Raw genomic sequence first — 26,392 nt, 5'->3', positions numbered from 1 at the left:
CCTGTCTCGGAGCTCTACGGACAATTCATTCTACTTATGCATACTTATGTAAATAAGGTATTTCTGTTTTACGTTTTGAATACATTTGCAAAAAAATCTAATAACCTGTTTTCACTTCATCATTATGGGGTACTGTGTGTGGATTGCTGAGAATTTTACTTTAAATAAAATCCATTTTAGAATAAGGCTGTAGCGTAACGATGTGGAAAAAGTCAAGGGGTCTGAATACTTTCTGAATTCACCGTACTTACTGTATATACTGAAGAAGAAGAAGAAGCAGAAGAAAAATCAGAAGAAGTGGACATGTAATGTCATATGAATAAGGTTGTTCAAAGTGACTGCTACTATACTGTAGCAGTCACTCACAGTATGTGGCTTGATTCCAATAGTTTTAACCTTACCTTAACTGGGAGCTGCTGAGGTCCACAGGGAGAGTCAGGACCTGTTTCCCTGTAGATCTCATTATAGCGTCTTCTACAACTATCTTCAGCTCCTCCAGACCCTGTCCTCTCAGAGCAGAGATAGGCAGGCTGTTGGGCTCAGAGGGCTCATAGCTGAGGAGGACAACATATCCATGTAATGAATGATAAGAACTTATATATGGATAAACAGCATAGTCACATATACATCTGGCAGACTTTAGTTTCTCCCCTCAACAGGCTTTAGTTCCTCCCCACAACAGACTTTAGTTTCTCAACCTCAACAGACTTTAGTTCCTCCCCACAACAGACTTTAGTTCAAGGCTTTAGTTCAGACTTTAGTTCCTCCCCACAGACAGACTTTAGTTCCTCCCCAACAGACTTTAGTTCCTCCACTCAGACTTTAGTTCCTCCCCAAACAGACTTTAGTTCCTCCCCTCAACAGGCTTTAGTTCCTCCCCACAACAGACTTTAGTTCCTCCCCTCAACAGACTTTAGTTCCTCCCCACAACAGACTTTAGTTCCTCCCCACAACAGACTTTAGTTCCTCCCCTCAACAGACTTTAGTTCCTCCCCTCAACAGGCTTTAGTTCCTCCCCTCAACAGGCTTTAGTTCCTCCCCTCAACAGGCTTTAGTTCCTCCCCTCAACAGGCTTTAGTTCCTCCCCTCAACAGGCTTTAGTTCCTCCCCTCAACAGGCTTTAGTTCCTCCCCTCAACAGACTTTAGTTCCTCCCCTCAACAGACTTTAGTTCCTCCCCTCAACAGGCTTTAGTTCCTCCCCTCAACAGGCTTTAGTTCCTCCCCTCAACAGGCTTTAGTTCCTCCCCTCAACAGGCTTTAGTTCCTCCCCTCAACAGGCTTTAGTTCCTCCCCTCAACAGGCTTTAGTTCCTCCCCTCAACAGACTTTAGTTCCTCCCCTCAACAGGTTTTCCCCTCAACAGGCTTTAGTTCCTCCCCACAACAGACTTTAGTTCCTCCCCACAACAGACTTTAGTTCCTCCCAACAGACTCAACAGGCTTTAGTTCCTCCCAACAGGCTTTAGTTCCTCCCCTCAACAGGCTTTAGTTCCTCCCCAACAGGCTTTAGTTCAACAGGCTTTAGTTCCTCCAACAGGCTTTAGTTCCTCCCCTCAACAGGCTTTAGTTCCTCCCCACCAGACTTTAGTTCAACAGGCTTTAGTTCCTCCCAACAGACTTTAGTTCCTCCCCTCACAGAGTTCCTCCCCTCAACAGGCTTTAGTTCCTCCCTCAGTTCCTCCCCTCAACAGGCTTTAGTTCCTCCCCTCAACAGACTTTAGTTCCTCCCCTCAACATGCTTTAGTTCCTCCCCTCAACAGACTTTATTTTACATCTCACTGAAGTGTTTGAGTGTGTTCTAACTGTTCTAACTACTTGTGGACCAAAAGTCCCCACAAGAATAGTAGGGTTTAGGGTCAAGGTTAGAATTAGAATTAAGTTCAGGGTTAGGAGCTAGGGTTAGGAGCTAGGGTTAGTTTAAGGGTTAGGAGCTAGGGTTGGGTTTAGGGTTAGGAGCTAGGGTTGGGTTTAGGGTTAGGACCTAAGGTTGGGTTTAGGGTTAGGACCTAAGGTTAGTTTTAGGGTTAGGATCTAGGGTTAGTTTTAGGGTTAGGCGCTAGGGTTAGTTTTAGGGTTAGGAGCTAGGGTTGGGTTTAAGGTTAGACTTTCAGGTTAAGGTTAGGATTAGGGTACGGGTTATGTTCAGGGAAAATAGGATTTTGAATGGGTCTGAATTGTGTGTCCCCACAAGGTTAGCTGTACAAGACTGTATGTGAATGTTATTCTCCTCACCTGTCCACTAGATCTATCTTATTATGGACTTCTACGATGGAGCTCAGCAGTCTGTCTGGGATCTGAAGGTTCCTCAGGACATTCAACACATTCTCCTTCTGGTTCACAGTCTCTGGGTGGCTGATGTCTCTCACATGGACTATCAGGTCCTGGGGACAGAACGAGGAGAAAGAACACTATCTATACAGCAGTATGTGGACACCCCTTCAAATGATTGGATTCTGCTATTTCAGCCACGCCTGTTGCTGACTGGTGTGTAAAATCGAGCACACAGCCAAGCGAACTCCATAGATAAACATTGGCAGTATCTTGGCCTTACTGAAAAGCTCAGTGACTTTCAACGTGGCATCGTCACAGGATGCCACCTTTCCAACAAGTCAGTTAAGCAAATTTCTGCCCTGCTAGAGCTGCCCAGTCAACTGTAAGTGGTGTTAATGTGAAGTAGAAATGTCTAGGAGCAACAACGGCTCAGCCACAAAGTGGTAGACCACACAAGCTCACAGAACTGGACCGACGAGTCCTGAAGCTCGTAGAGCGGAATAATAGTATGTCCTCGGTTGGGCTGAACCCATTTAGAACCTTTAATAATAGTCTGTCCTCGGTTGGGCTGAACCCATTTAGAACCTTTAATAATAGTCTGTCCTCGGTTGGGCTGAACCCATGTAGAACCTTTAATAATAGTCTGTCCTCGGTTGGGCTGAACCCATTTAGAACCTTTAATAATAGTCTGTCCTCGGTTGGGCTGAACCCATGTAGAACCTTTAATAATAGTCTGTCCTCGGTTGGGCTGAACCCATTTAGAACCTTTAATAATAGTCTGTCCTCGGTTGGGCTGAACCCATTTAGAACCTTTAATAATAGTCTGTCCTCGGTTGGGCTGAACCCATTTAGAACCTTTAATAATAGTCTGTCCTCGGTTGGGCTGAACCCATTTAGAACCTTTAATAATAGTCTGTCCTCGGTTGGGCTGAACCCATTTAGAACCTTTAATAATAGTCTGTCCTCGGTTGGGCTGAACCCATTTAGAACCTTTAATAATAGTCTGTCCTCGGTTGGGCTGAACCCATTTAGAACCTTTAATAATAGTCTGTCCTCGGTTGGGCTGAACCCATTTAGAACCTTTAATAATAGTCTGTCCTCGGTTGGGCTGAACCCATTTAGAACCTTTAATAATAGTCTGTCCTCGGTTGGGCTGAACCCATTTAGAACCTTTAATAATAGTCTGTCCTCGGTTGGGCTGAACCCATTTAGAACCTTTAATAATAGTCTGTCCTCAGTTGGGCTGAACCCATTTAGAACCTTTAATAATAGTCTGTCCTCGGTTGGGCTGAACCCATTTAGAACCTTTAATAATAGTCTGTCCTCGGTTGGGCTGAACCCATTTAGAACCTTTAATAATAGTCTGTCCTCGGTTGGGCTGAACCCATTTAGAACCTTTAATAATAGTCTGTCCTCGGTTGGGCTGAACCCATTTAGAACCTTTAATAATAGTCTGTCCTCGGTTGGGCTGAACCCATTTAGAACCTTTAATAATAGTCTGTCCTCGGTTGGGCTGAACCCATTTAGAACCTTTAATAATAGTCTGTCCTCGGTTGGGCTGAACCCATTTAGAACCTTTAATAATAGTCTGTCCTCGGTTGGGCTGAACCCATTTAGAACCTTTAATAATAGTCTGTCCTCGGTTGGGCTGAACCCATTTAGAACCTTTAATAATAGTCTGTCCTCGGTTGGGCTGAACCCATTTAGAACCTTTAATAATAGTCTGTCCTCGGTTGGGCTGAACCCATGTAGAACCTTTAATAATAGTCTGTCCTCGGTTGCAACACGACCGAGTTCCAAACTGCCTCTGGAAGCAACGTCAGCACAAGAACCTTTCGTCGGGACCTTCATGAAATGGGTTTCCATGGCAGAGCAGCCGCACACAAGCCTAAGATCTCCATGTGCAATACCAAGCATCAGCTGGAATGGTGATAAGCTCGCCGCCATTGGACTCTGGAGCAGCGGAAACACCTTCTCTGGAGTGATGAATCACTTCACCATCTGGCAGTCCGACGGACTAATCTGGGTTTGGCAGATGCCAGGAGAACGCTACCTGTCCCACAGTGGAGGAGGAATACTGGTCTGGGGCTGTTTTTCATGGTTATGGTTAACACCATGGAACACCTTTGGGATGAATTGTAAACATTTTGAAACCGTTGTAACATACAGAGTGAGTGACATCATCCAGCGTGGCGGAGAAGGAGTCTATGAGCCGGTGGGGAAGCTGGGACAGGAAGCCGATGGTGTCCACGTAAAGCACAGTCATGTGACTAGGCAGCGTGCCGGCGTGCACCGTGACGTCCAGCGTGGCAAACAGCTGATCTCTAGGCTGCAGCGCAGCGTCACCAGTCAACGCCTTGATCAGAGTCGTCTTACCTGGAGGAGAGATAGGAGTTTAACAGTAATGAACAGGCAGAAGAGACAATATTTTAATTAGATATTAAATAAGTGCTTCTGGAGGTGTAATAGTCAGTAAATAAGTGGGTAAATGCTGATCACCGTTCGGTGAATGAAGCCATTTATATTATATATCATATTTAGCAACAACAGGTGGGTAAACACTTGTGCAAAATCAAAAACGGCTCATAATAATGTCCGGAACGGAGCAAATGGAATGGCATCAAACACCTGGAAACAGACTACGGGAGGAGCACAGTACTACATAGAGGCATGACTACATAGAGCCATGACTACACAGTCCCCAAGTCCAGAACAGACTACGGGAGGAGCACAGTACTACATAGAGCCATGACTACATAGAGCCATGACTACACAGTCCAAGTCCAGAACTGACTACGGGAGGAGCACAGTACTACATAGAGCCATGACTACACAGTCCCCAAGTCCAGAACTGACTACAGGAGGAGCACAGTACTACATAGAGCCATGACTACACAGTCCCCAAGTCCAGAACAGACTACGGGAGGAGCACAGTACTACATAGAGCCATGACTACATAGAGCCATGACTACACAGTCCCACGACTATGGGAGAGCCATGACTACATAGAGCCATGACTACACAGTCCCCAAGTCCAGAACTGACTACGGGAGGAGCACAGTACTACATAGAGCCATGACTACATAGTCCCCAAGTCCAGAACTGACTACGGGAGGAGAACAGTACTACATAGAGCCATGACTACATAGTCCCCAAGTCCAGAACTGACTACGGGAGGAGCACAGTAATACATAGAGCCATGACTACACAGTCCCCAAGTCCAGAACAGACTATGGGAGGAGCACAGTACTACATAGAGACATGACTACATAGAGCCATGACTACGTAGAGCCATGACTACACAGTCCCACATCCAGAACAGACTATGGGAGGAGCACAGTACTACATAGAGCCATGACTACACAGTCCCCAAGTCCAGAACAGACTACGGGAGGAGAACAGTACTACATAGAGACATGACTACACAGTCCCACATCCAGAACAGACTGCATACACACGTAACCTACAAACACACAATAACAGTATTGCATTGTAGATATGTGGTAGTGGAGTAGTGGTCTGAGGGAACACACTTAATGTATTGTAGATATGTGGTAGTAGAGTAGTGGTCTGAGGGAACACACTTAATGTATTGTAGATATGTGGTAGTAGAGTAGTGGTCTGAGGGAACACACTTAATGTATTGTAGAGTAGTGGTCTGAGGGAACACACTTAATGTATTGTAGATAGTGGTCTGAGTAATGTAGTAGAGTAGTGGTCTGAGGGAACACACTTAATGTATTGTAGAGTAGTGGTCTGAGGGAATACACTTAATGTATTGTAGAGTAGTGGTCTGAGGGAACACACTAAATGTATTGTAGAGTAGTGGTCTGAGGGAACACACTTAATGTATTGTGGTAGTAGAGTAGTGGTCTGAGGTAACACACTTAATGTATTGTAGAGTAGTGGTCTGAGGGAACACACTTAATGTATTGTAGATATGTGGTAGTAGAGTAGTGGTCTGAGGTAACACTTAATGTATTGTAAGAGTAGTGGTCTGAGGGAACACACTTAATGTATTGTAGAGTGGTAGTGGTCTGAGGTAACACACTTAATGTATTGTAGATATGTGGTAGTAGAGTAGTGGTCTGAGGGAACACGCTTAATGTATTGTAGTAGTAGTGGTCTGAGGGAACACACTTAATGTATTGTAGAGTAGTGGTCTGAGGGAACACTTAATGTATTGTAGAGTAGTGGTCTGAGGGAACACACTTAATGTATTGTAGATATGTGGTAGTAGAGTAGTGGTCTGAGGGAACACACTTAATGTATTGTAGAGTAGTGGTCTGAGGGAACACACTAAATGTATTGTAGAGTAGTGGTCTGAGGGAACACACTTAATGTATTGTAGAGTAGTGGTCTGAGGGAATACTATAATAATATAAATGTATTGTGAAATCTGTTGTGAAATGTATTATAATGTTTTTAAAATGGTTTATAACTTCCTTAATGTTGCTGCCTTGACAGGAACTAATGGGGATCCATAATTAACCCCAGGAAGAGTAGCTGCTGCCTTGACAGGAACTTATGGGGATCCATAATTAACCCCAGGAAGAGTAGCTGCTGCCTTGGCAGGAACTCTGGGGATTCATAATAAACCCCAGGAAGAGTAACTGCTGCCAAGTTGTTGGCTGGGCTCCTGCCTGTGCCACCCCTACAACTCATCCAGTCACCCGAACTAATGGGGATCCATCCGCTAAAGACCATGAAGTGCTAGCTGCTGCCTGTGGGGAGGAACCTCAATGGGGCTCCATAATAAACCCAAACAAGGGCACTGCTTCATCCACCTCTGGCCTGCTCGCCTCCCTACCACTGGGGAAGTACAGTTCCCGCTAAGCCCAGGAAAACTGTTAGCTGCTCTGGCCCCCAATGAACAAACTCCCTCACGAGGGACAGCGGAGTCAATCAACCCCGGAGACACCTGAAACCCCACTCTTCAAGGAATACCTAGGATAGGAACTAATGAGGTAATCCTTCTCCCCAAGAAGATGCAGTGGCTGTTCCACTGGTTGTCATAAACTGTATGGGGATCCAATTTAACCCTCTGGAAGAGTCTGCTAAATGACTTAAATGTAATGTAAATGTAGTGGTCTGAGGGAACAATAAATGTATTGTAAGAGTAGTGGCCTTGGCAGGAACTAATGGGGATCCATAATAAACCCCAGGAAGAGTAGCTGCTGCCTTGGCAGGAACTAATGGGGATCCATAATAAACCCCAGGAAGAGTAGCTGCTGCCTTGGCAGGAACTAATGGGGATCCATAATAAACCCCAGGAAGAGTAGCTGCTGCCTTGGCAGGAACTAATGGGGATCCCTAATAAACCCCAGGAAGAGTAGCTGCTGCCTTGGCAGGAACTAATGGGGATCCATAATAAACCCCAGGAAGAGTAGCTGCTGCCTGAACTAATGGGGATCCATAATAAACCCCAGGAAGAGTAGCTGCTGCCTTGGCAGGAACTAATGGGGATCCATAATAAACCCCAGGAAGAGTAGCTGCTGCCTTGACAGGAAATAATGGGGATCCATAATAAACCCCAGGAAGAGTAGCTGCTGCCTTGACAGGAACTAATGGGGATAGCCCATAACCCAGTCTCTCACCACAGTTGGTATAGCCCATAACCCCATCTCTCACCACAGTTGGTATAGCCCATAACCCTGTCTCTCACCACAGTTGGTATAGCCCATAACCCTGTCTCTCACCACAGTTGTTAATGCCCATAACCCCTGTCTCTCACCACAGTTGTTATAGTCCATTACCCCGCCTCTCACCACAGTTGGTATAGTCCATAACCCCGCCTCTCACCACAGTTGGTATAGCCCATAACAGAGATGATGGGGAAGTCTCTGTTTTTGCGTTGGGAGCGGAGCAGGTGTCTCTTCCTCCTCAGATGTTGCAGAGCAGAGCAGATCTTCAGCTCTCTCTCCTGCAAAACTCTCTGCTGTACCTCCATCAGCGTCTCACCTAGAGACAGGGAGGGAGGGGTTAGTCACCTAGAGACAGGGAGGGAGGGGTTAGTAACCTAGAGACAGGGAGGGAGGGGTTAGTAACCTAGAGACAGGGAGGGGTTAGTCACCTAAAGACAGAGAGGGAGGGATTAGTCACCGAGAGACAGAGAGGGAGGGGTTAGTCACCTAGAGACAGGGAGGGGTTAGTCACCTGGAGACAGGGAGGGAGGGGTTAGTAACCTAGAGACAGGGAGGGAGGGGTTAGTCACCTAGAGACAGTGAGGGAGGGCTTAGTAACCTAGAGACAGGGAGGGGTTAGTCACCTAGAGACAGAGAGGGAGGGGTTAGTCACCTAGAGACAGGGAGGGGTTAGTCACCTGGAGACAGGGAGGGAGGGGTTAGTAACCTAGAGACAGGGAGGGAGGGGTTAGTAACCTAGAGACAGGGAGGGGTTAGTCACCTGGAGACAGGGAGGGAGGGGTTAGTAACCTAGAGACAGGGAGGGGTTAGTCACCTGGAGACAGGGAGGGAGGGGTTAGTAACCTAGAGACAGGGAGGGGTTAGTCACCTAGAGACAGGGAGGGAGGGGTTAGTAACCTAGAGACAGGGAGGGGTTAGTCACCTAGAGACAGGGAGGGGGGTTAGTCACCTGGAGACAGGGAGGGAGGGGTTAGTAACCTAGAGACAGGGAGGGAGGGGTTAGTCACCTAGAGACAGGGAGGGAGGGGTTAGTAACCTAGAGACAGGGAGGGGTTAGTCACCTAGAGACAGAGAGGGAGGGGTTAGTCACCTAGAGACAGAGGGAGGGAGGGGTTAGTAACCTAGAGACAGGGAGGGGTTAGTCACCTGGAGACAGGGAGGGAGGGGTTAGTCACCTAGAGACAGGGAGGGAGGGGTTAGTAACCTAGAGACAGGGAGGGGTTAGTCACCTAGAGACAGAGAGGGAGGGGTTAGTCACCTGGAGACAAGGAGGGAGGGGTTAGTCACCTAGAGACAGGGAGGGAGGGGTTAGTAACCTAGAGACAGGGAGGGGTTAGTCACCTAGAGACAGGGAGGGGTTAGTCACCTAGAGACAGGGAGGGAGGGGTTAGTCACCTAGAGACAGGGAGGGAGGGGTTAGTCACCTAGAGACAGGGAGGGAGGGGTTAGTCACCTAGAGACAGGGACGGAGGGGTTAGTCACCTAGAGACAGGGACGGAGGGGTTAGTAACCTAGAGACAGGGAGGGAGGGGTTAGTCACCTAGAGACAGAGAGGGAGGGGTTAGTCACCTAGAGACAGAGAGGGAGGGGTTAGTCACCTAGAGACAGAGAGGGAGGGGTTAGTCACCTAGAGACAGGGACAGAGGGGTTAGTCACCTAGAAACAGGGACGGAGGGGTTAGTCACCTATAGACAGGGAGGGAGGGGTTAGTCACCTAGAGACAGGGGGGAGGGGTTAGTCACCTAGAGACAGAGAGGGAGGGGTTAGTCACCTAGAGACAGGGACGGAGGGGTTAGTTAACTAGAGACAGGGAGGGAGGGGTTAGTTACCTGGAGACAGGGAGGGAGGGGTTAGTTACCTAGAGACAGGGACGGAGGGGTTAGTCACCTAGAGACAGGGACGGAGGGGTTAGTCACCTATAGACAGGGAGGGAGGGGTTAGTCACCTAGAGACAGAGAGGGAGGGGTTAGTCACCTAGAGACAGGGACGGAGGGGTTAGTCACCTAGAGACAGGGAGGGGTTAGTCACCTAGAGACAGAGAGGGAGGGGTTAGTTAACTAGAGACAGGGAGGGAAGGTTTAGTTACCTGGAGACAGGGAGGGAGGGGTTAGTTACCTAGAGACAGGGAGGGAGGGGTTAGTCGCCTAGACAACGGGGAAGGAGGGGTTAGTCACCTAATGACAGGGAGGGAGGGGTTAGTCACCTAGAGACAGAGAGGGAGGGGTTAGTCACCTAGAGACAGGGAGGGAGGGGTTAGTCACCTAGAGACAGGGAGGGAGGGGTTAGTTAACTAGAGACAGGGAGGGAGGGGTTAGTTACCTGGAGACAGGGAGGGAGGGGTTAGTCACCTAGAGACAGGGAGGGAGGGGTTAGTCACCTAGAGACAGGGAGGGAGGGGTTAGTCACCTAATGACAGGGAGGGAGGGGTTAGTCGCCTAGACAACGGGAAAGGAGGGGTTAGTCGCCTAATGACAGGAAGGGAGGGGTTAGTCGCCTAATGACAGGAAGGGAGGGGTTAGTCGCCTAATGACAGGAAGGGAGGGGTTAGTCGCCTAATGACAGGGAGGGAGGGGTTAGTCGCCTAGACAACGGGGAAGGAGGGGTTAGTCGCCTAATGACAGGGAGGGAGGGGTTAGTCGCCTAATGACAGGAAGGGAGGGGTTAGTCACCTAGACAACGGGGAAGGAGGGGTTAGTCGCCAAATGACAGGAAGGGAGGGGTTAGTCGCCTAGACAACGGGGAAGGAGGGGTTAGTCGCCTAATGACAGGAAGGGAGGGGTTAGTCGCCGAATGACAGGAAGGGAGGGGTTAGTCGCCTAATGACAGGAAGGGAGGGGTTAGTCGCCTAATGACAGGAAGGGAGGGGTTAGTCGCCTAATGACAGGAAGGGAGGGGTTAGTCGCCGAATGACAGGAAGGGAGGGGTTAGTCGCCTAATGACAGGGAAGGAGGGGTTAGTCACCTAATGACAGGGAGGGAGGGGTTAGTTACCTAGAGGGAGGGAGGGGTTAGTTACCTAGAGACAGGGAGGGAGGGGTTAGTCGCCCAGACAACAGGGAAGGAGGGGTTAGTCACCTAATGACAGGGAGGGAGGGGTTAGTCGCCTCGACAACAGGGAGGGAGGGGTTAGTCACCTAGACAAAGGAATTTAACTGGTGCTCTTATACAGACTAACTTACAGTACAGTAAGTGAGGAAGCAGAGACATCCACAGGTTACTCTGTAGGCTTACCTGAACCCATAATGTATCTGGAGCCCCCACCCTGCTGGTCCAAGTTGGCCACTTCATTTCTCAAACGGGATCTGTCAGAAGAACACATTGTGTACATGTTGGAAAACACCATGTTCAATAGTATTTCAGTGTTCAAAACAGTTAAGAATCAGTTTCAATGGAGGTGCATTAAAATTACACTAGTTGGTGCTGTGGATCACATACTGGAAAAATCTACTTTACCACATATTATCCATTATATTTACCAGATACTCTTAACAGCCGCTTTAACAATGAAAAGAAATGTCTTGGAAGGCAGTCGGGAGGAGGCTCAGATCAGGAAAAACCATGCTGTGTGTGTGAACAACAGGCACAACGGGTTTCACTAGTTACCACAGCTACAAAGTCAAAATGCACATTGATAAATATTTGCTTTTTGGTCTTAATTTAAGGTTAGGGTTGAGGTTAGGCATAAGGTTAGGGTTGAGGTTAGGCATAAGGTTAGGGTTGAGGTTAGGCATAAGGTTAGGGTTGAGGTTAGGCATAAGGTTAGGGTTGAGGTTAGGTATAAGGTTAGGGTTGAGGTTAGGGTTGAGGTTAGGCATAAGGTTAGGGTTGAGGTTAGGCATAAGGTTAGAGTTGAGGTTAGGCATAAGGTTAGGGTTGAGGTTAGGCATAAGGTTACCATGTTAAGGTTAGGGTTGAGGTTAGGCATAAGGTTAGGGTTGAGGTTAGGCATAAGGTTAGGGTTGAGGTTAGGCATAAGGTTAGGGTTGAGGTTAGGGTTAGGTTAGGTTGAGGTTAGGTTGAGGTTAGGGTTGAGGTTAGGGTTGAGGGTTTAGGGTTGAGGAAGGGTTGAGGTTAGAGGTTAGGGTTGAGGTTAGGGTTGAGGTTAGGCATAAGGTTAGGGTTGAGGTTGAGGTTAGGCATAAGGTTAGGGTTGAGGTTAGGCATAAGGTTAGGGTTGAGGTTAGGGTTGAGGTTAGGCATAAGGTTAGGGTTGAGGTTAGGGTTGAGGTTAGGCATAAGGTTACTTGAGGTTAGGGTTGAGGTTAGGCATAAGGTTAGGGTTATAGGTTACCATAAGGTTAGATACTTGAGGTTAGGGTGAGGTTAGGCATAAGGGTTGAGGTTAGGCATAAGGTTAGGGTTGAGGCTGAGGTTAGCATAAGGTTAGGGTTGAGGTTAGGCATAAGGTTAGGGTTGAGGTTAGGCATAAGGTTAGGGTTGAGGTTAGGGTTGAGGTTAGGCATAAGGTTAGGGTTGAGGTTAGGGTTGAGGTTAGGGTTGAGGTTAGGCATAAGGTTAGGGTTGAGGTTAGGCATAAGGTTAGGGTTGAGGTTAGGCATAAGGTTAGGGTTGAGGTTAGGGTTGAGGTTAGGCATAAGGTTAGGGTTGAGGTTAGGGTTGAGGTTAGGCATAAGGTTAGGGTTGAGGTTAGGCATAAGGTTAGGGTTGAGGTTAGGGTTGAGGTTAGGCATAAGGTTAGGGTTGAGGTTAGGGTTGAGGTTAGGCATAAGGTTAGGGTTGAGGTTAGGGTTGAGGTTAGGCATAAGGTTAGGGTTGAGGTTAGGCATAAGGTTAGGGTTGAGGTTAGGGTTGAGGTTAGGCATAAGGTTAGGGTTGAGGTTAGGGTTGAGGTTAGGCATAAGGTTAGGGGTTGAGGTTAGGCATAAGGTTAGGGTTGAGGTTAGGCATAAGGTTAGGGTTGAGGTTAGGGTTGAGGTTAGGCATAAGGTTAGGGTTGAGGTTAGGGTTGAGGTTAGGGTTGAGGTTAGGCATAAGGTTAGGGTTGAGGTTAGGCATAAGGTTAGGGTTGAGGTTAGGCATGAGGTTAGGGTTGAGGTTAGGGTTGAGGTTAGGGTTGAGGTTAGGGGTTAGGGTTAAGGTTAGGGTTGAGGTTAGGCATAAGGTTAGGGTTGAGGTTAGGCATAAGGTTAGGGTTGAGGTTAGGGTTGAGGTTAGGCATAAGGTTAGGGGTTGAGGTTAGGGTTGAGGTTAGGCATTTAGGCAGGTTAGGCATAAGGTTAGGCTGAGGTTGAGGTTAGGCATAAGGTTAGGGTTGAGGTTGAGGTTAGGCATAAGGTTAGGGTTGAGGTTAGGGGTTAGGGTTGAGGGTTAGGGTTGAGGTTAGGCATTGAGGTTAGGCATAAGGTTAGGGTTGAGGTTAGGGTTGAGGTTAGGCACAGGTTAGGCATAAGGTTAGGGTTGAGGTTAGGCATAAGGTTAGGGTTGAGGTTAGGCATAAGGTTAGGGTTGAGGTTAGGGTTGAGGTTAGGCATAAGGTTAGGGTTGAGGTTAGGGTTGAGGTTAGGGTTGAGGTTAGGCATAAGGTTAGGGTTGAGGTTAGGCATAAGGTTAGGGTTGAGGTTAGGCATAAGGTTAGGTAAGGGGAAAATAAGCTGTTACCCACAAGGAGTACAGAGTGGACAGGCACATAGACAATTAGCTTACTCATTTTATGACCCTCTAGTTCAAACCAAGATACCATTTTTACCAATAGGTGAGGTGGTCCCAGAAAGGGCAGTCCCCTGTAACTGGGATTCTCCTTATTAACACATTCATAGTATCCTTTATATAGATGGGATGCTTCTTATTGACACATTCATAGTATCCTTTACATAGATGGGATGCTCCTTATTGACACATTCATAGTATCCTTTACATAGATGGGATGCTTCTTATTGACACATTCATAGTATCCTTTATATAGAGGGGATGCTCCTTATTGACACATTCATAGTATCCTTTACATAGATGGGATGCTTCTTATTGACACATTCATAGTATCCTTTACATAGATGGGATGCTTCTTATTGACACATTCATAGTATCCTTTATATAGATGGGATGCTCCTTATTGACACATTCATAGTATCCTTTGCATAGACGAGATGCTCCTTATTGACACATTCACAGTATCCTTTATATAGATGGGATGCTCCTTATTGACACATTCATAGTATCCTTTACATAGATGGGATGCTTCTTATTGACACATTCATAGTATCCTTTGCATAGACGAGATGTTCCTTATTGACACATTCATAGTATCCTTTACATAACTGGGATGCTTCTGAGATAAGGGGTTGAGAAAGGAGTCAATATACTCTGCCACATTACATGTCTTTTAAACAATGGGACAGTCAGGGGGTATCTGGAAGGGAACCGTCCATAAACCTGGGTCCTTATGTCTTTTAAACAATGGGACAGTCAGGGGGTATCTGGAAGGGAACCGTCCATAAACCTGGGTCCTTATGTCTTTTAAACAATGGGACAGCCATAGCAAACCTTCTTGCCACAGCTCGCATTGATGTGCCATCCTGGATGAGCTGCACTACCTGAGCCACTTGTGTGGGTTGTAGACTCCGTCTCATGCTACCACTAGAGTGAAAGCACCGCCAGCATTCAAAAGCGACCAAAACATCAGCCAGGAGGCATAGGAAATGAGAAGTGGTCTGTGGTCATCACCTGCAAAACCACGCCTTTATTGGGGGTGTCTTGCTAATTGCCTATAATTTCCACCGGTTGTCTATTCCATTTGCACAACAGCATGTGAAATTGATTGTCAATCAGTGTTGCTTCCTAAGTGGACAGTATGATTTCACAGAAGTGTGATTGACTTGGAGTTACATTGTGTTGTTTAAGTGTTCCCTTTATTTTTTGAGCAGTGTATATAGTGCTGAACATTGTTAAATCCAACCAGTTGAACGTATGCGTTGGTACTTAATGAGTATGATGTCAGTTCGGTTGTCATCTGAGACATTCTCATCAATGATAGGATGACATAAACGGTACAATGGAAAGTCTACACATTATAGTTATCAGATTCAGATTCTAGTTATCAGCCGCTATAAACGTGGGCTAGGAGAGGAAAGACAGAGTATCCCGTCTACCACCCAACGACGACACTACAACGTATTCCGTTCCCGTTCAGAGACACTCTTCAAAGGACAGAGGACTCTGTTGGGCAACACGGCCTTCCATCTACCACCAACCTATTGAAGCGCAGTTCAGAGTAAATATATTTTCCTTTCCCAAATGGGCGGTAATTTAGAATGCATAAGATTCTGTATTTACGATAGAGTAGTTGCCTACGGCCCGATAGAGACATCGCTTCTCTCTTTGTTCTTCATTCTTCCCGCTCTTTCAATCAAACCCAACCCACTTTCTTTGCGTAGTCATATCTGTTCCGTCCGCCAGGGACGTTTTCCTTTATGACATAATTTGTAATCATGATTCATTCTGTGTATATGTAATTCTGTGTGATTAGTTAGGTATTTAGTAAATAAATAATTAAACCCAATTTTGTATTGCTGATTCAACTTGTTAGCCAGGGTTCGTGCAGATAACCAAGAATTTACAACTTTCAGATGAGCCTGAATTAAGATGACGATTAATATTGACTGCTATTGATGTACAATATTACTAAGTCTTTAAGAGTTTTTTTTGAAGATAGGTCTGTAATTTTTATCATAGGTGCACTTCAACTGTGAGAGACGGAATCTAAAACAAAAATCCAGAAAATCACATTGTATGATTTTTAAGTAATTCATTTGGATATAATTTAAAACCACATGACAATGATTTGAAGATACCAAGTGTATTATAAATTAAATGAAACTGTTTCACAAAAATGTGTATATGAAAACCATAACTGGCACGCAGATCGGTAGAAATGGTCAGATATATTGTCATTCCACATGAGAAAGGTTGCCGACTCCTCGTGTAGACTATTAGCGTCAACTTCAGGAGAGTAATGGCAGAATCGGAGAGGCAGCAGGAGCAGGAGGAGAATAGTTGGGTTAGGTTAAGGTTTTATTCTTCTGGGTATCGCGAACTCTGGCGCCCTCGAGGCATCAAACAGTAAGCTTAAAGCATCAGACAAACTCAATGCACATCGTTGATCATATTAAAACAAATTGGTTGTGTCTATATATGGTAAAATACATGTTTAAAAATGTTAAGCAATCGATTGGTCGAAAGAATAGACGACTTTCGGTCAACCAAGATTTTTTTCCTTCTTCTTTCGGGGACAGCCCTACCAGGATGTTTTGTGTCCTACTTATATCAGTACACTCATAACAACCTAATCATTACGGAACTTCTATTCGATCAAATAAGCCACTCGTAGCAAATAAGCCATTCCAATTTCTGTTTACCAAATCCATACAAAATCTCCTAGATTGGTGCGCGAAAACACTACCTGCTGGATAAGACAGATTTTGGGCTCAGTAATCCCTCTCGCTTCGCCTCTACCTTTCTGACTTTATACATTGTATTACATTAGTATGAATACTTGGGTGATATATAGGTAAAATACTAGGACGCTACCTGAGCAGTGGAATCTCAGCCAGGGAGACCTGTAGCTTGGCCTCCTTGGTTCTGGCATTACAGCGGAAGATATGGAGAACCACAGAGTATCTGTCAAACACCTTCACCCCCCACGCCTCCTCAAACTCTTTCTGAAAGGAAAACATACTATCAGAGTCAAGTCTATGCAGCCATATGCCATATTGTGACAGGTCTATCGGGACAATAAAGACTCAATCTACACTGTAGTGCATGGGTAAAGCTCACGTCTCCCACTCTCACCTCTGAGGCAGGGGACAGACGCTCCACGTTGACAAACACAGCAGTTACTCCCGGAGTTCTTCTGATTCTCTCTGAGAATAAAAAAAATCACAATAGGATTCTGGACTCAATACAGTAATGCTAAATAGTGACTCACATTACATATCACCAAACATTGCCTGTCAAATTGTGTCAGGGAGAGACAACAGACTTCATGAAACAGGGCGAGGGTAAGTTATGGGGTTAAAACAGGCAGACCTGTGAGCGTCTGGAAGTTGCCTTTGCCAAAGATCATCTTTTTCTCTGGTGTCTTGGTGGAGAGGATGATCTTGTCGATGACACTCCAGTTGTGTAGAGTGTTGACCAAACCCACTGCCTCCGCCATCATCAGATTGGCTGTGAAAGAGACACGTGACAGAAGTGCTTCGTCCCAAATGGCCTCCTACACCCTGTACAATGTTCTATTTTTGACTAAGGTCCATAGGAGGACCCCGGACAACAGGGTGTCATTTGGAACCCATTATGACATCAGGGTGGGTATAATTTGTGGAACATTCCAACAGGAATCTGTTCCAAAAACTTTGTAAATAACAAGGTTGTCAACAAACAACGTATAGAAAGTTGTATAGCGGCAGAATAAGGTACCGGGTAGGGAGTGGGCTATTTTATTAAGTTTTTCACAAACCACGTTTATTCCAGAAAATGTCTGTACTCACTCTGGTAGCCGATGGACAAACATTAAGAACAAGCTACGTGGTGAGTTGATGCCTATTCGTCAACTAGTTGAATTGATCATGCCACTCTGTATGCGTTGTTTGTTGGCAAACCTTGTAGTTTACGAAGTTTTTTGAACAGATTCCTGTTGGAACATTCCACAAATTATACCCACCCTAATGACATAACTGCCTTACATGGTTTAATGGCCAGCTCCTGAGTTTCCACTAACCTGTGGTAAGGTACTGCTTCCTGCTTCCCCATTTCACATCAGGATGGACGATGAAGATGCGGTGGTCTCCCTCTCCTACCATAGGGATCTGGTGCTGAAACAGCTCATCTATCTCACGGTCATCTATATAATCGTCCTCCTCCCTGCCCAGGCTTTCATGTCCTGGGGTATGGTCGTCATCCCTAATTTTCAGCTGGTATGTTGACAGTGAAAAGCGTCTGTGCTGTAAGGGGATAGATGTCTGCCGTGACACTGTTGTAGCTCTGTGACGTTGGAGCCCATATTGTGAGATGTACTGATATGATGATTGATTGACATGCTGTGATCTCTTATGGCATGTTTCACTTGTTGGTAACTTAAGCCAGTTCTCTGCGCAGTAAAACTGCTGATGCTTCAACTGTACACACCGTGAATAGGTCCTTTTGGGGAATAAACGTGTAACTACATTGTTACCTAACGTACAATACCTTATGGTTGACATGATAACGGTTTCCTAACGTTGGCTAGTAGCCTAGCTATGTAGCGAACTAGCCAGCTAACAATGTCACTGGGAAGTGAGTGAGACCAAAACAACGCATTATTACTACAGTTCTAGGAAATTAGCTACAAAACCTTTTCGCAATATTGAATCAGTGCTGAAAATGCAATCCATTCTGATAACAGAAGCGACTTATGGAAAAGGTCTAAAATAATGTGCTGGTGTTGTTTTGAAGCTGCACATGTCGACTAGACATTTCCGGTATCACATGCTTTATGTTTCTGAAAGCAGACAGCGTCTCCTGGTGGACAAAGTGTGGCAGAGAAGGCGCAATACCTCAGCCAACCACAGACATTAAAACCAGGGTGTTAGCCATGTTATTTGCATCACACCGACTGAAGTGCTTCCTGGTAAAATGATAAAAAACAGTCGTTCTAATATAAGAAGCTTCCATGATTATTTCATTCCTATGTAGGCCACTCTAGATTGTCACATAAACCACGTTTCCATCCACAGTTTGTATGTGAGTAAAGTCATCCTCTATTAAAAAGGATCATGACAGATGTGATCATAGCCGTAGGAAGTAGGGGTGCTGACAGTGCTGCAGCACCCACTGTAAAATCATTCATATTTAATGATAAATGTCTTCAGTAAAGTAGTGTACTGGGTCTTTACTAGTCCTGTATTAAAGTAGTGTACTGGGTCTTTACTAGTCCTGTGTTAAAGTAGTGTACTGGGTCTTTACTAGTCCTGTATTAAAGTAGTGTACTGGGTCTTTACTAGTCCTGTATTAAAGTAGTGTACTGGGTCTTTACTAGTCCTGTATTAAAGTAGTGTACTGGGTCTTTACTAGTCCTGTGTTAAAGTAGTGTACTGGGTCTTTACTAGTCCTGTATTAAAGTAGTGTACTGGGTCTTTACTAGTCCTGTATTAAAGTAGTGTACTGGGTCTTTACTAGTCCTGTGTTAAAGTAGTGTGCTGGGTCTTTACTAGTCCTGTATTAAAGTAGTGTACTGGGTCTTTACTAGTCCTGTATTAAAGTAGTGTGCTGGGTCTTTACTAGTCCTGTGTTAAAGTAGTGTACTGGGTCTTTACTAGTCCTGTATTAAAGTAGTGTACTGGGTCTTTACTAGTCCTGTATTAAAGTAGTGTACTGGGTCTTTACTAGTCCTGTATTAAAGTAGTGTACTGGGTCTTTACTAGTTCTTTACTAGTCCTGTATTAAAGTAGTGTACTGGGTCTTTACTAGTCCTTTACTAGTCTTGTATTAAAGTAGTGTACTGGGTCTTTACTAGTCCTGTATTAAAGTAGTGTGCTGGGTCTTTACTAGTCATGTGTTAAAGTAGTGTACTGGGTCTTTACTAGTTCTTTACTAGTCCTGTATTAAAGTAGTGTACTGGGTCTTTACTGGTCCTGTTTTAAAGTAGTGTACTGGGTCTTTACTAGTTCTTTACTAGTCCTGTATTAAAGTAGTGTACTGGGTCTTTACTAGTCCTGTGTTAAAGTAGTGTACTGGGTCTTTACTAGTCCTGTATTAAAGTAGTGTACTGGGTCTTTACTAGTCCTGTATTAAAGTAGTGTACTGGGTCTTTACTAGTCCTGTATTAAAGTAGTGTACTGGGTCTTTACTAGTCCTGTGTTAAAGTAGTGTACTGGGTCTTTACTAGTCCTGTATTAAAGTAGTGTACTGGGTCTTTACTAGTCCTGTATTAAAGTAGTGTACTGGGTCTTTACTAGTCTTGTATTAAAGTAGTGTACTGGGTCTTTACTAGTCCTGTATTAAAGTAGTGTACTGGGTCTTTACTAGTCCTGTATTAAAGTAGTGTACTGGGTCTTTACTAGTTCTTTACTAGTCCTGTATTAAAGTAGTGTACTGGGTCTTTACTAGTTCTTTACTAGTCCTGTATTAAAGTAGTGTACTGGGTCTTTACTAGTCCTGTATTAAAGTAGTGTACTGGGTCTTTACTAGTCCTGTATTAAAGTAGTGTACTGGGTCTTTACTAGTCTTGTATTAAAGTAGTGTACTGGGTCTTTACTAGTCCTGTATTAAAGTAGTGTACTGGGTCTTTACTAGTCCTGTATTAAAGTAGTGTACTGGGTCTTTACTAGTTCTTTACTAGTCCTGTATTAAAGTAGTGTACTGGGTCTTTACTAGTTCTTTACTAGTCCTGTATTAAAGTAGTGTACTGGGTCTTTACTAGTCCTGTGTTAAAGTAGTGTACTGGGTCTTTACTAGTCCTGTATTAAAGTAGGGTCTTTACTAGTCCTGTATTAAAGTAGTGTACTGGGTCTTTACTAGTCCTGTATTAAAGTAGTGTACTGGGTCTTTACTAGTCCTGTATTAAAGTAGTGTACTGGGTCTTTACTAGTCCTGTATTAAAGTAGTGTACTGGGTCTTTACTAGTCCTGTATTAAAGTAGTGTACTGGGTCTTTACTAGTCCTGTATTAAAGTAGTGTACTGGGTCTTTACTAGTCCTGTATTAAAGTAGTGTACTGGGTCTTTACTAGTTCTTTACTAGTCCTGTATTAAAGTAGTGTACTGGGTCTTTACTAGTCCTGTATTAAAGTAGTGTACTGGGTCTTTACTAGTTCTTTACTAGTCCTGTATTAAAGTAGTGTACTGGGTCTTTACTAGTCCTGTATTAAAGTAGTGTACTGGGTCTTTACTAGTTCTTTACTAGTCCTGTGTTAAAGTAGTGTACTGGGTCTTTACTAGTTCTTTACTAGTCCTGTATTAAAGTAGTGTACTGGGTCTTTACTAGTCCTGTGTTAAAGTAGTGTACTGGGTCTTTACTAGTCCTGTATTAAAGTAGTGTACTGGGTCTTTACTAGTCCTGTGTTAAAGTAGTGTACTGGGTCTTTACTAGTTCTTTACTAGTCCTGTATTAAAGTAGTGTACTGGGTCTTTACTGGTCCTGTTTTAAAGTAGTGTACTGGGTCTTTACTAGTTCTTTACTAGTCCTGTATTAAAGTAGTGTACTGGGTCTTTACTAGTCCTGTGTTAAAGTAGTGTACTGGGTCTTTACTAGTCCTTTACTAGTCTTGTATTAAAGTAGTGTACTGGGTCTTTACTAGTCCTGTATTAAAGTAGTGTACTGGGTCTTTACTAGTCCTGTATTAAAGTAGTGTACTGGGTCTTTACTAGTCCTGTATTAAAGTAGTGTACTGGGTCTTTACTAGTCCTGTATTAAAGTAGTGTACTGGGTCTTTACTAGTTCTTTACTAGTCCTGTGTTAAAGTAGTGTGCTGGGTCTTTACTAGTCCTTTACTAGTCCTGTATTAAAGTAGTGTGCTGGGTCTTTACTAGTCCTGTGTTAAAGTAGTGTACTGGGTCTTTACTAGTTCTTTACTAGTCCTGTATTAAAGTAGTGTACTGGGTCTTTACTAGTTCTTTACTAGTCCTGTATTAAAGTAGTGTACTGGGTCTTTACTAGTCCTGTGTTAAAGTAGTGTACTGGGTCTTTACTAGTCCTGTATTAAAGTAGTGTACTGGGTCTTTACTAGTCCTGTATTAAAGTAGTGTACTGGGTCTTTACTAGTCCTGTATTAAAGTAGTGTACTGGGTCTTTACTAGTCCTGTATTAAAGTAGTGTACTGGGTCTTTACTAGTCCTGTATTAAAGTAGTGTACTGGGTCTTTACTAGTCCTGTATTAAAGTAGTGTACTGGGTCTTTACTAGTCCTGTATTAAAGTAGTGTACTGGGTCTTTACTAGTCCTGTATTAAAGTAGTGTACTGGGTCTTTACTAGTTCTTTACTAGTCCTGTGTTAAAGTAGTGTGCTGGGTCTTTACTAGTCCTGTGTTAAAGTAGTGTACTGGGTCTTTACTAGTTCTTTACTAGTCCTGTATTAAAGTAGTGTACTGGGTCTTTACTGGTCCTGTTTTAAAGTAGTGTACTGGGTCTTTACTAGTTCTTTACTAGTCCTGTATTAAAGTAGTGTACTGGGTCTTTACTAGTCCTGTGTTAAAGTAGTGTACTGGGTCTTTACTAGTCCTGTATTAAAGTAGTGTACTGGGTCTTTACTAGTCCTGTATTAAAGTAGTGTACTGGGTCTTTACTAGTCCTGTGTTAAAGTAGTGTACTGGGTCTTTACTAGTCCTGTATTAAAGTAGTGTACTGGGTCTTTACTAGTCCTGTATTAAAGTAGTGTACTGGGTCTTTACTAGTCCTGTATTAAAGTAGTGTACTGGGTCTTTACTAGTCCTGTATTAAAGTAGTGTACTGGGTCTTTACTAGTTCTTTACTAGTCCTGTGTTAAAGTAGTGTGCTGGGTCTTTACTAGTCCTTTACTAGTCCTGTATTAAAGTAGTGTGCTGGGTCTTTACTAGTTCTGTATTAAAGTAGTGTACTGGGTCTTTACTAGTCCTGTATTAAAGTAGTGTACTGGGTCTTTACTAGTCCTGTATTAAAGTAGTGTGCTGGGTCTTTACTAGTCCTTTACTAGTCCTGTGTTAAAGTAGTGTACTGGGTCTTTACTAGTTCTTTACTAGTCCTGTATTAAAGTAGTGTACTGGGTCTTTACTAGTTCTTTACTAGTCCTGTATTAAAGTAGTGTACTGGGTCTTTACTAGTCCTGTATTAAAGTAGTGTACTGGGTCTTTACTAGTCCTGTATTAAAGTAGTGTACTGGGTCTTTACTAGTCCTGTATTAAAGTAGTGTACTGGGTCTTTACTAGTCCTGTATTAAAGTAGTGTACTGGGTCTTTACTAGTCCTGTGTTAAAGTAGTGTGCTGGGTCTTTACTAGTCCTGTGTTAAAGTAGTGTACTGGGTCTTTACTAGTCCTGTATTAAAGTAGTGTACTGGGTCTTTACTAGTCCTGTATTAAAGTAGTGTACTGGGTCTTTACTAGTCCTGTATTAAAGTAGTGTACTGGGTCTTTACTAGTCCTGTATTAAAGTAGTGTACTGGGTCTTTACTAGTCCTGTGTTAAAGTAGTGTACTGGGTCTTTACTAGTTCTTTACTAGTCCTGTATTAAAGTAGTGTGCTGGGTCTTTACTAGTCCTTTACTAGTCCTGTGTTAAAGTAGTGTACTGGGTCTTTACTAGTTCTTTACTAGTCCTGTATTAAAGTAGTGTGCTGGGTCTTTACTAGTCCTTTACTAGTCCTGTGTTAAAGTAGTGTACTGGGTCTTTACTAGTCCTTTACTAGTCCTGTATTAAAGTAGTGTACTGGGTCTTTACTAGTCCTGTATTAAAGTAGTGTACTGGGTCTTTACTAGTCCTGTATTAAAGTAGTGTACTGGGTCTTTACTAGTTCTTTACTAGTCCTGTATTAAAGTAGTGTACTGGGTCTTTACTAGTTCTTTACTAGTCCTGTATTAAAGTAGTGTACTGGGTCTTTACTAGTTCTTTACTAGTCCTGTATTAAAGTAGTGTACTGGGTCTTTACTAGTCCTGTATTAAAGTAGTGTACTGGGTCTTTACTAGTTCTTTACTAGTCCTGTATTAAAGTAGTGTACTGGGTCTTTACTAGTCCTGTATTAAAGTAGTGTACTGGGTCTTTACTAGTCTTGTATTAAATTCATTTTTCCCCACAAAAGGGGTTTATTACAGACAGAAATACTCCTCCGTTTCATCAGCTGTCTGGGTGGCCGGTCTCAGACAATTCCACAGGTGAAGAAGCTGTATGTGGAGGTCCTGAGCTGGGTTGGCATGGTTACTTACACATGGTCTGGGTTGGCATGGTTACTTACACATGGTCTGAGGTGAAGAAGCTGGATGTGGAGGTCCTGAGCTGGGTTGGCATGGTTACTTACACATGGTCTGCAGTTGTGAGGCCGGTTGGACGTACTGTCAAATTCTCTAAAATGTTGTTGGAGGCGGTTTATGGTAGAGAAATTAACATAACATTTTCTGGTAACAGCTCTGGTGGACATTGCTGCTGTCAGCATGCCAATTGCACACTCCCTTAACCCTTGAGACATCTGTGGCATTGTGTTGTGCAACAAATCTACATATTTTATTTAATGTCCCCAGCCCAAGGTGTACCTGTGTGATGATCATGCTGTTTAATCAGCTTCTTGATATGCCACACCTGTCAGGTGGATGGATGATCCTGGCAAAGGAGAAATGCTCACTAAACAGGGACGTAAATAAATTAGTGGAAAAAAAGCTTTTTGTGTATATTTCTGGGATCTTTTATTTCAGCTCAAAAAACGGTCTTCTCACTACAACTAGTTTACAGTTTATTAGGCTACAAATGAAACTAGTGACGAACTTCACAAGGTGGTGAACGTGCACGTTGATCTTGATGCTCCTTTCCAATAAATATTGAGGTTCTGTGTGCACCCTCGTCATCACACACGGGTTTTTATCTGCAACAAGTCTGTTTGGTGGGAACACCACTTAATGAGATTTTTTGAATAGTCACATGCAAATCTGTCGCCAAATGGATGGAAATCTAGCTAGTGTCGTTCATTTGAACAAAGTTGCACAAATACATTTGCATTTACAAGATGAAAGTCAGACAAGTTGGAACATGATCACTGCCTGACAGTTAGTTCATTTACAAGCATTTTGCTACACCAGGCAATAACGTCTGCTAAATATGTGTATGTGACCAATAAAATGTAATTTGATTTGGCGTTGGGTGTCACGGTCGCACATCGCCTGAAGGCTGGCAGATGGCGATATTCAGTCATCTTTTCTTACCGTCCAAAGGCAATGAATGGAGCCGGCTATGCACTCCTAAACCCCGTGGACCGGTTCATACATACAACCTTCTCCATTCAGGCTGCAACGGGTTCGATTTCCTCCTTAACTCGATTTAATGGCAGATGGAAAAAAAACTGGGAAAATATGCGTACTTTCTTTACGAAACGCCTTTCTCCACCACCATGCTATGGTGGCTAATGCTACTTCCTGACATTGGGTACAGCGTTCACATCAAGGGTAAACACACTTGTGCTACCTGATTGGCTGAACACGATACGCAACATCCGGTACTACCATTTATCCACTCTAGCATGAGAATTGTGTTTCCTTTTTCACAGAGGGTTCTTCATGGAACCCAAAATAGTTCTGCCTGCAACCAAAAAAAGGGTTCTACCTGGACCCAAAAAGGGTTCTCCTATGGGTACAACTGAATAACTATTTTGGAACCCTTTGTTCTAAGAGTGTATTTCAGAAGCACCCACCCAGCCCTCCTGAATATATGATGGAGCAGCAGACCTGACCTCACTGAATGCTTCCATTAAATGGTGGCGGGACAGTGGAGGCTGGTGGGAGGAGCTATAGGAGGACGGGCTCATTGTAAATGGCTGAAATGGAACACATCAAACATATGGAAACCACGTTTGAATTCCGTTCCATTTCAATCCAGCCATTACAATGAGCCCGTCCTCCTATAGCTCCTCCCACCAGCCTCTTCTGGGTCAGTGTGGGGAAAGGGGACCGTAGAAACATGGAACTGGTTGTACAGAAAAAACAGTGTTTGCCGATGCGCAACAGAAGGGAAACTTCTCCTTTGAGCTGTCCCAAGTCGACCCCCCTGCTAAGAGGAGTCAAGTAAGTGTTCCCCAGGACAGCAGGTAGGGTAGTACTGGTGAAAAAACACTGGTAGGGTTAGGGCAGGAGCACAGAGGGAGATGAGACCCACTTCCTATGTCACTCTAGAGGAGTGTTCCCTGAGCTCCTGTTCATTGGCTGAACAATGACACAGCCCGCCCCCTGAGGGTACAGTCCGGACTGTCAGCGCCCCTCTCTAGAACTTCACTAGTATCCTCAACATCTCTCAGGATACCAGACTCCTCTCTAGAACATTTCTCAGGATACCAGACTCCTCTCTAGAACTTCACTAGTATCCTCAACATCTCTCAGGATACCAGACTCCTCTCTAGAACTTCACTAGTATCCTCAACATCTCTCAGGATACCAGACTCCTCTCTAGAACATCTCTCAGGATACCAGACTCCTCTCTAGAACTTCACTAATATCCTCAACATCTCTCAGGATACCAGACTCCTCTCTAGAACATCTCTCAGGATACCAGACTCCTCTCTAGAACTTCACTAGTATCCTCAACATCTCTCAGGATACCAGACTCCTCTCTAGAACTGCACTAGTATCCTCAACATCTCTCAGGATACCAGACTCCTCTCTAGAATATCACTAGTATCCTCAACATCTTTCAGGATACCATACTCCTCTCTAGAACTTCACTAGTATCCTCAACATCTCTCAGGATACCAGACTCCTCTCTAGAACATCTCTCAGGATACCAGACTCCTCTCTAGAACTTCACTAGTATCCTCAACATCTCTCAGGA

The 26,392-nt window shown here is 44.3% G+C and overlaps 1 protein-coding gene and 1 long non-coding RNA gene across 14 annotated transcripts in view; one reads left to right on the top strand and one right to left on the bottom strand.

The window, feature by feature from the left end:
* The window catches only part of gtpbp6 (GTP binding protein 6 (putative)), a 33,619-nt gene extending 8,667 nt beyond the window's left edge, over nt 1–24,952 (bottom strand). The window contains exons 1-11 of one of the 2 annotated variants that reach the window (XM_052467515.1): nt 24,778–24,952; nt 23,820–24,181; nt 17,645–17,867; nt 16,957–17,094; nt 16,720–16,790; nt 16,459–16,589; nt 11,146–11,216; nt 8,073–8,231; nt 4,438–4,646; nt 2,232–2,380; nt 402–554 (exon numbers count right to left, since the gene is read on the bottom strand). In XM_052467515.1, the coding sequence (XP_052323475.1) occupies nt 402–554; nt 2,232–2,380; nt 4,438–4,646; nt 8,073–8,231; nt 11,146–11,216; nt 16,459–16,589; nt 16,720–16,790; nt 16,957–17,094; nt 17,645–17,867; nt 23,820–24,059 (1,544 nt within the window). In that variant the 5' untranslated portion in view covers nt 24,060–24,181; nt 24,778–24,952. Of the gene's footprint in view, nt 1–401; nt 555–2,231; nt 2,381–4,437; nt 4,647–8,072; nt 8,232–11,145; nt 11,217–16,458; nt 16,590–16,719; nt 16,791–16,956; nt 17,095–17,644; nt 18,469–23,819; nt 24,182–24,777 lie in introns of those variants that run through there. The other variant, XM_052467514.1, reaches the window with a different exon arrangement.
* LOC127908677 (uncharacterized) lies at nt 11,226–16,449 on the top strand. Of its 12 annotated transcripts, none has more exons than XR_008067987.1 (4): nt 12,046–12,153; nt 12,321–12,752; nt 12,814–12,885; nt 13,338–16,449. It is a non-coding gene; the product is annotated as an uncharacterized LOC127908677 (long non-coding RNA). The 12 variants fall into 12 exon arrangements; XR_008067980.1 differs by having other exon boundaries at nt 12,814–12,945; nt 13,398–16,449; XR_008067988.1 differs by having other exon boundaries at nt 12,814–12,945; nt 13,362–16,449.
* Nucleotides 24,953–26,392: the final 1,440 nt, after the last annotated feature.

Source organism: Oncorhynchus keta, chromosome 1, assembly GCF_023373465.1.
Source record: "Oncorhynchus keta strain PuntledgeMale-10-30-2019 chromosome 1, Oket_V2, whole genome shotgun sequence".
Taxonomy (NCBI): Eukaryota; Metazoa; Chordata; class Actinopteri; order Salmoniformes; family Salmonidae; genus Oncorhynchus; species Oncorhynchus keta.
The sequence above is the reverse complement of the archived record's forward strand: the minus strand, read 5'-3'. Positions and strand labels throughout refer to the sequence as shown.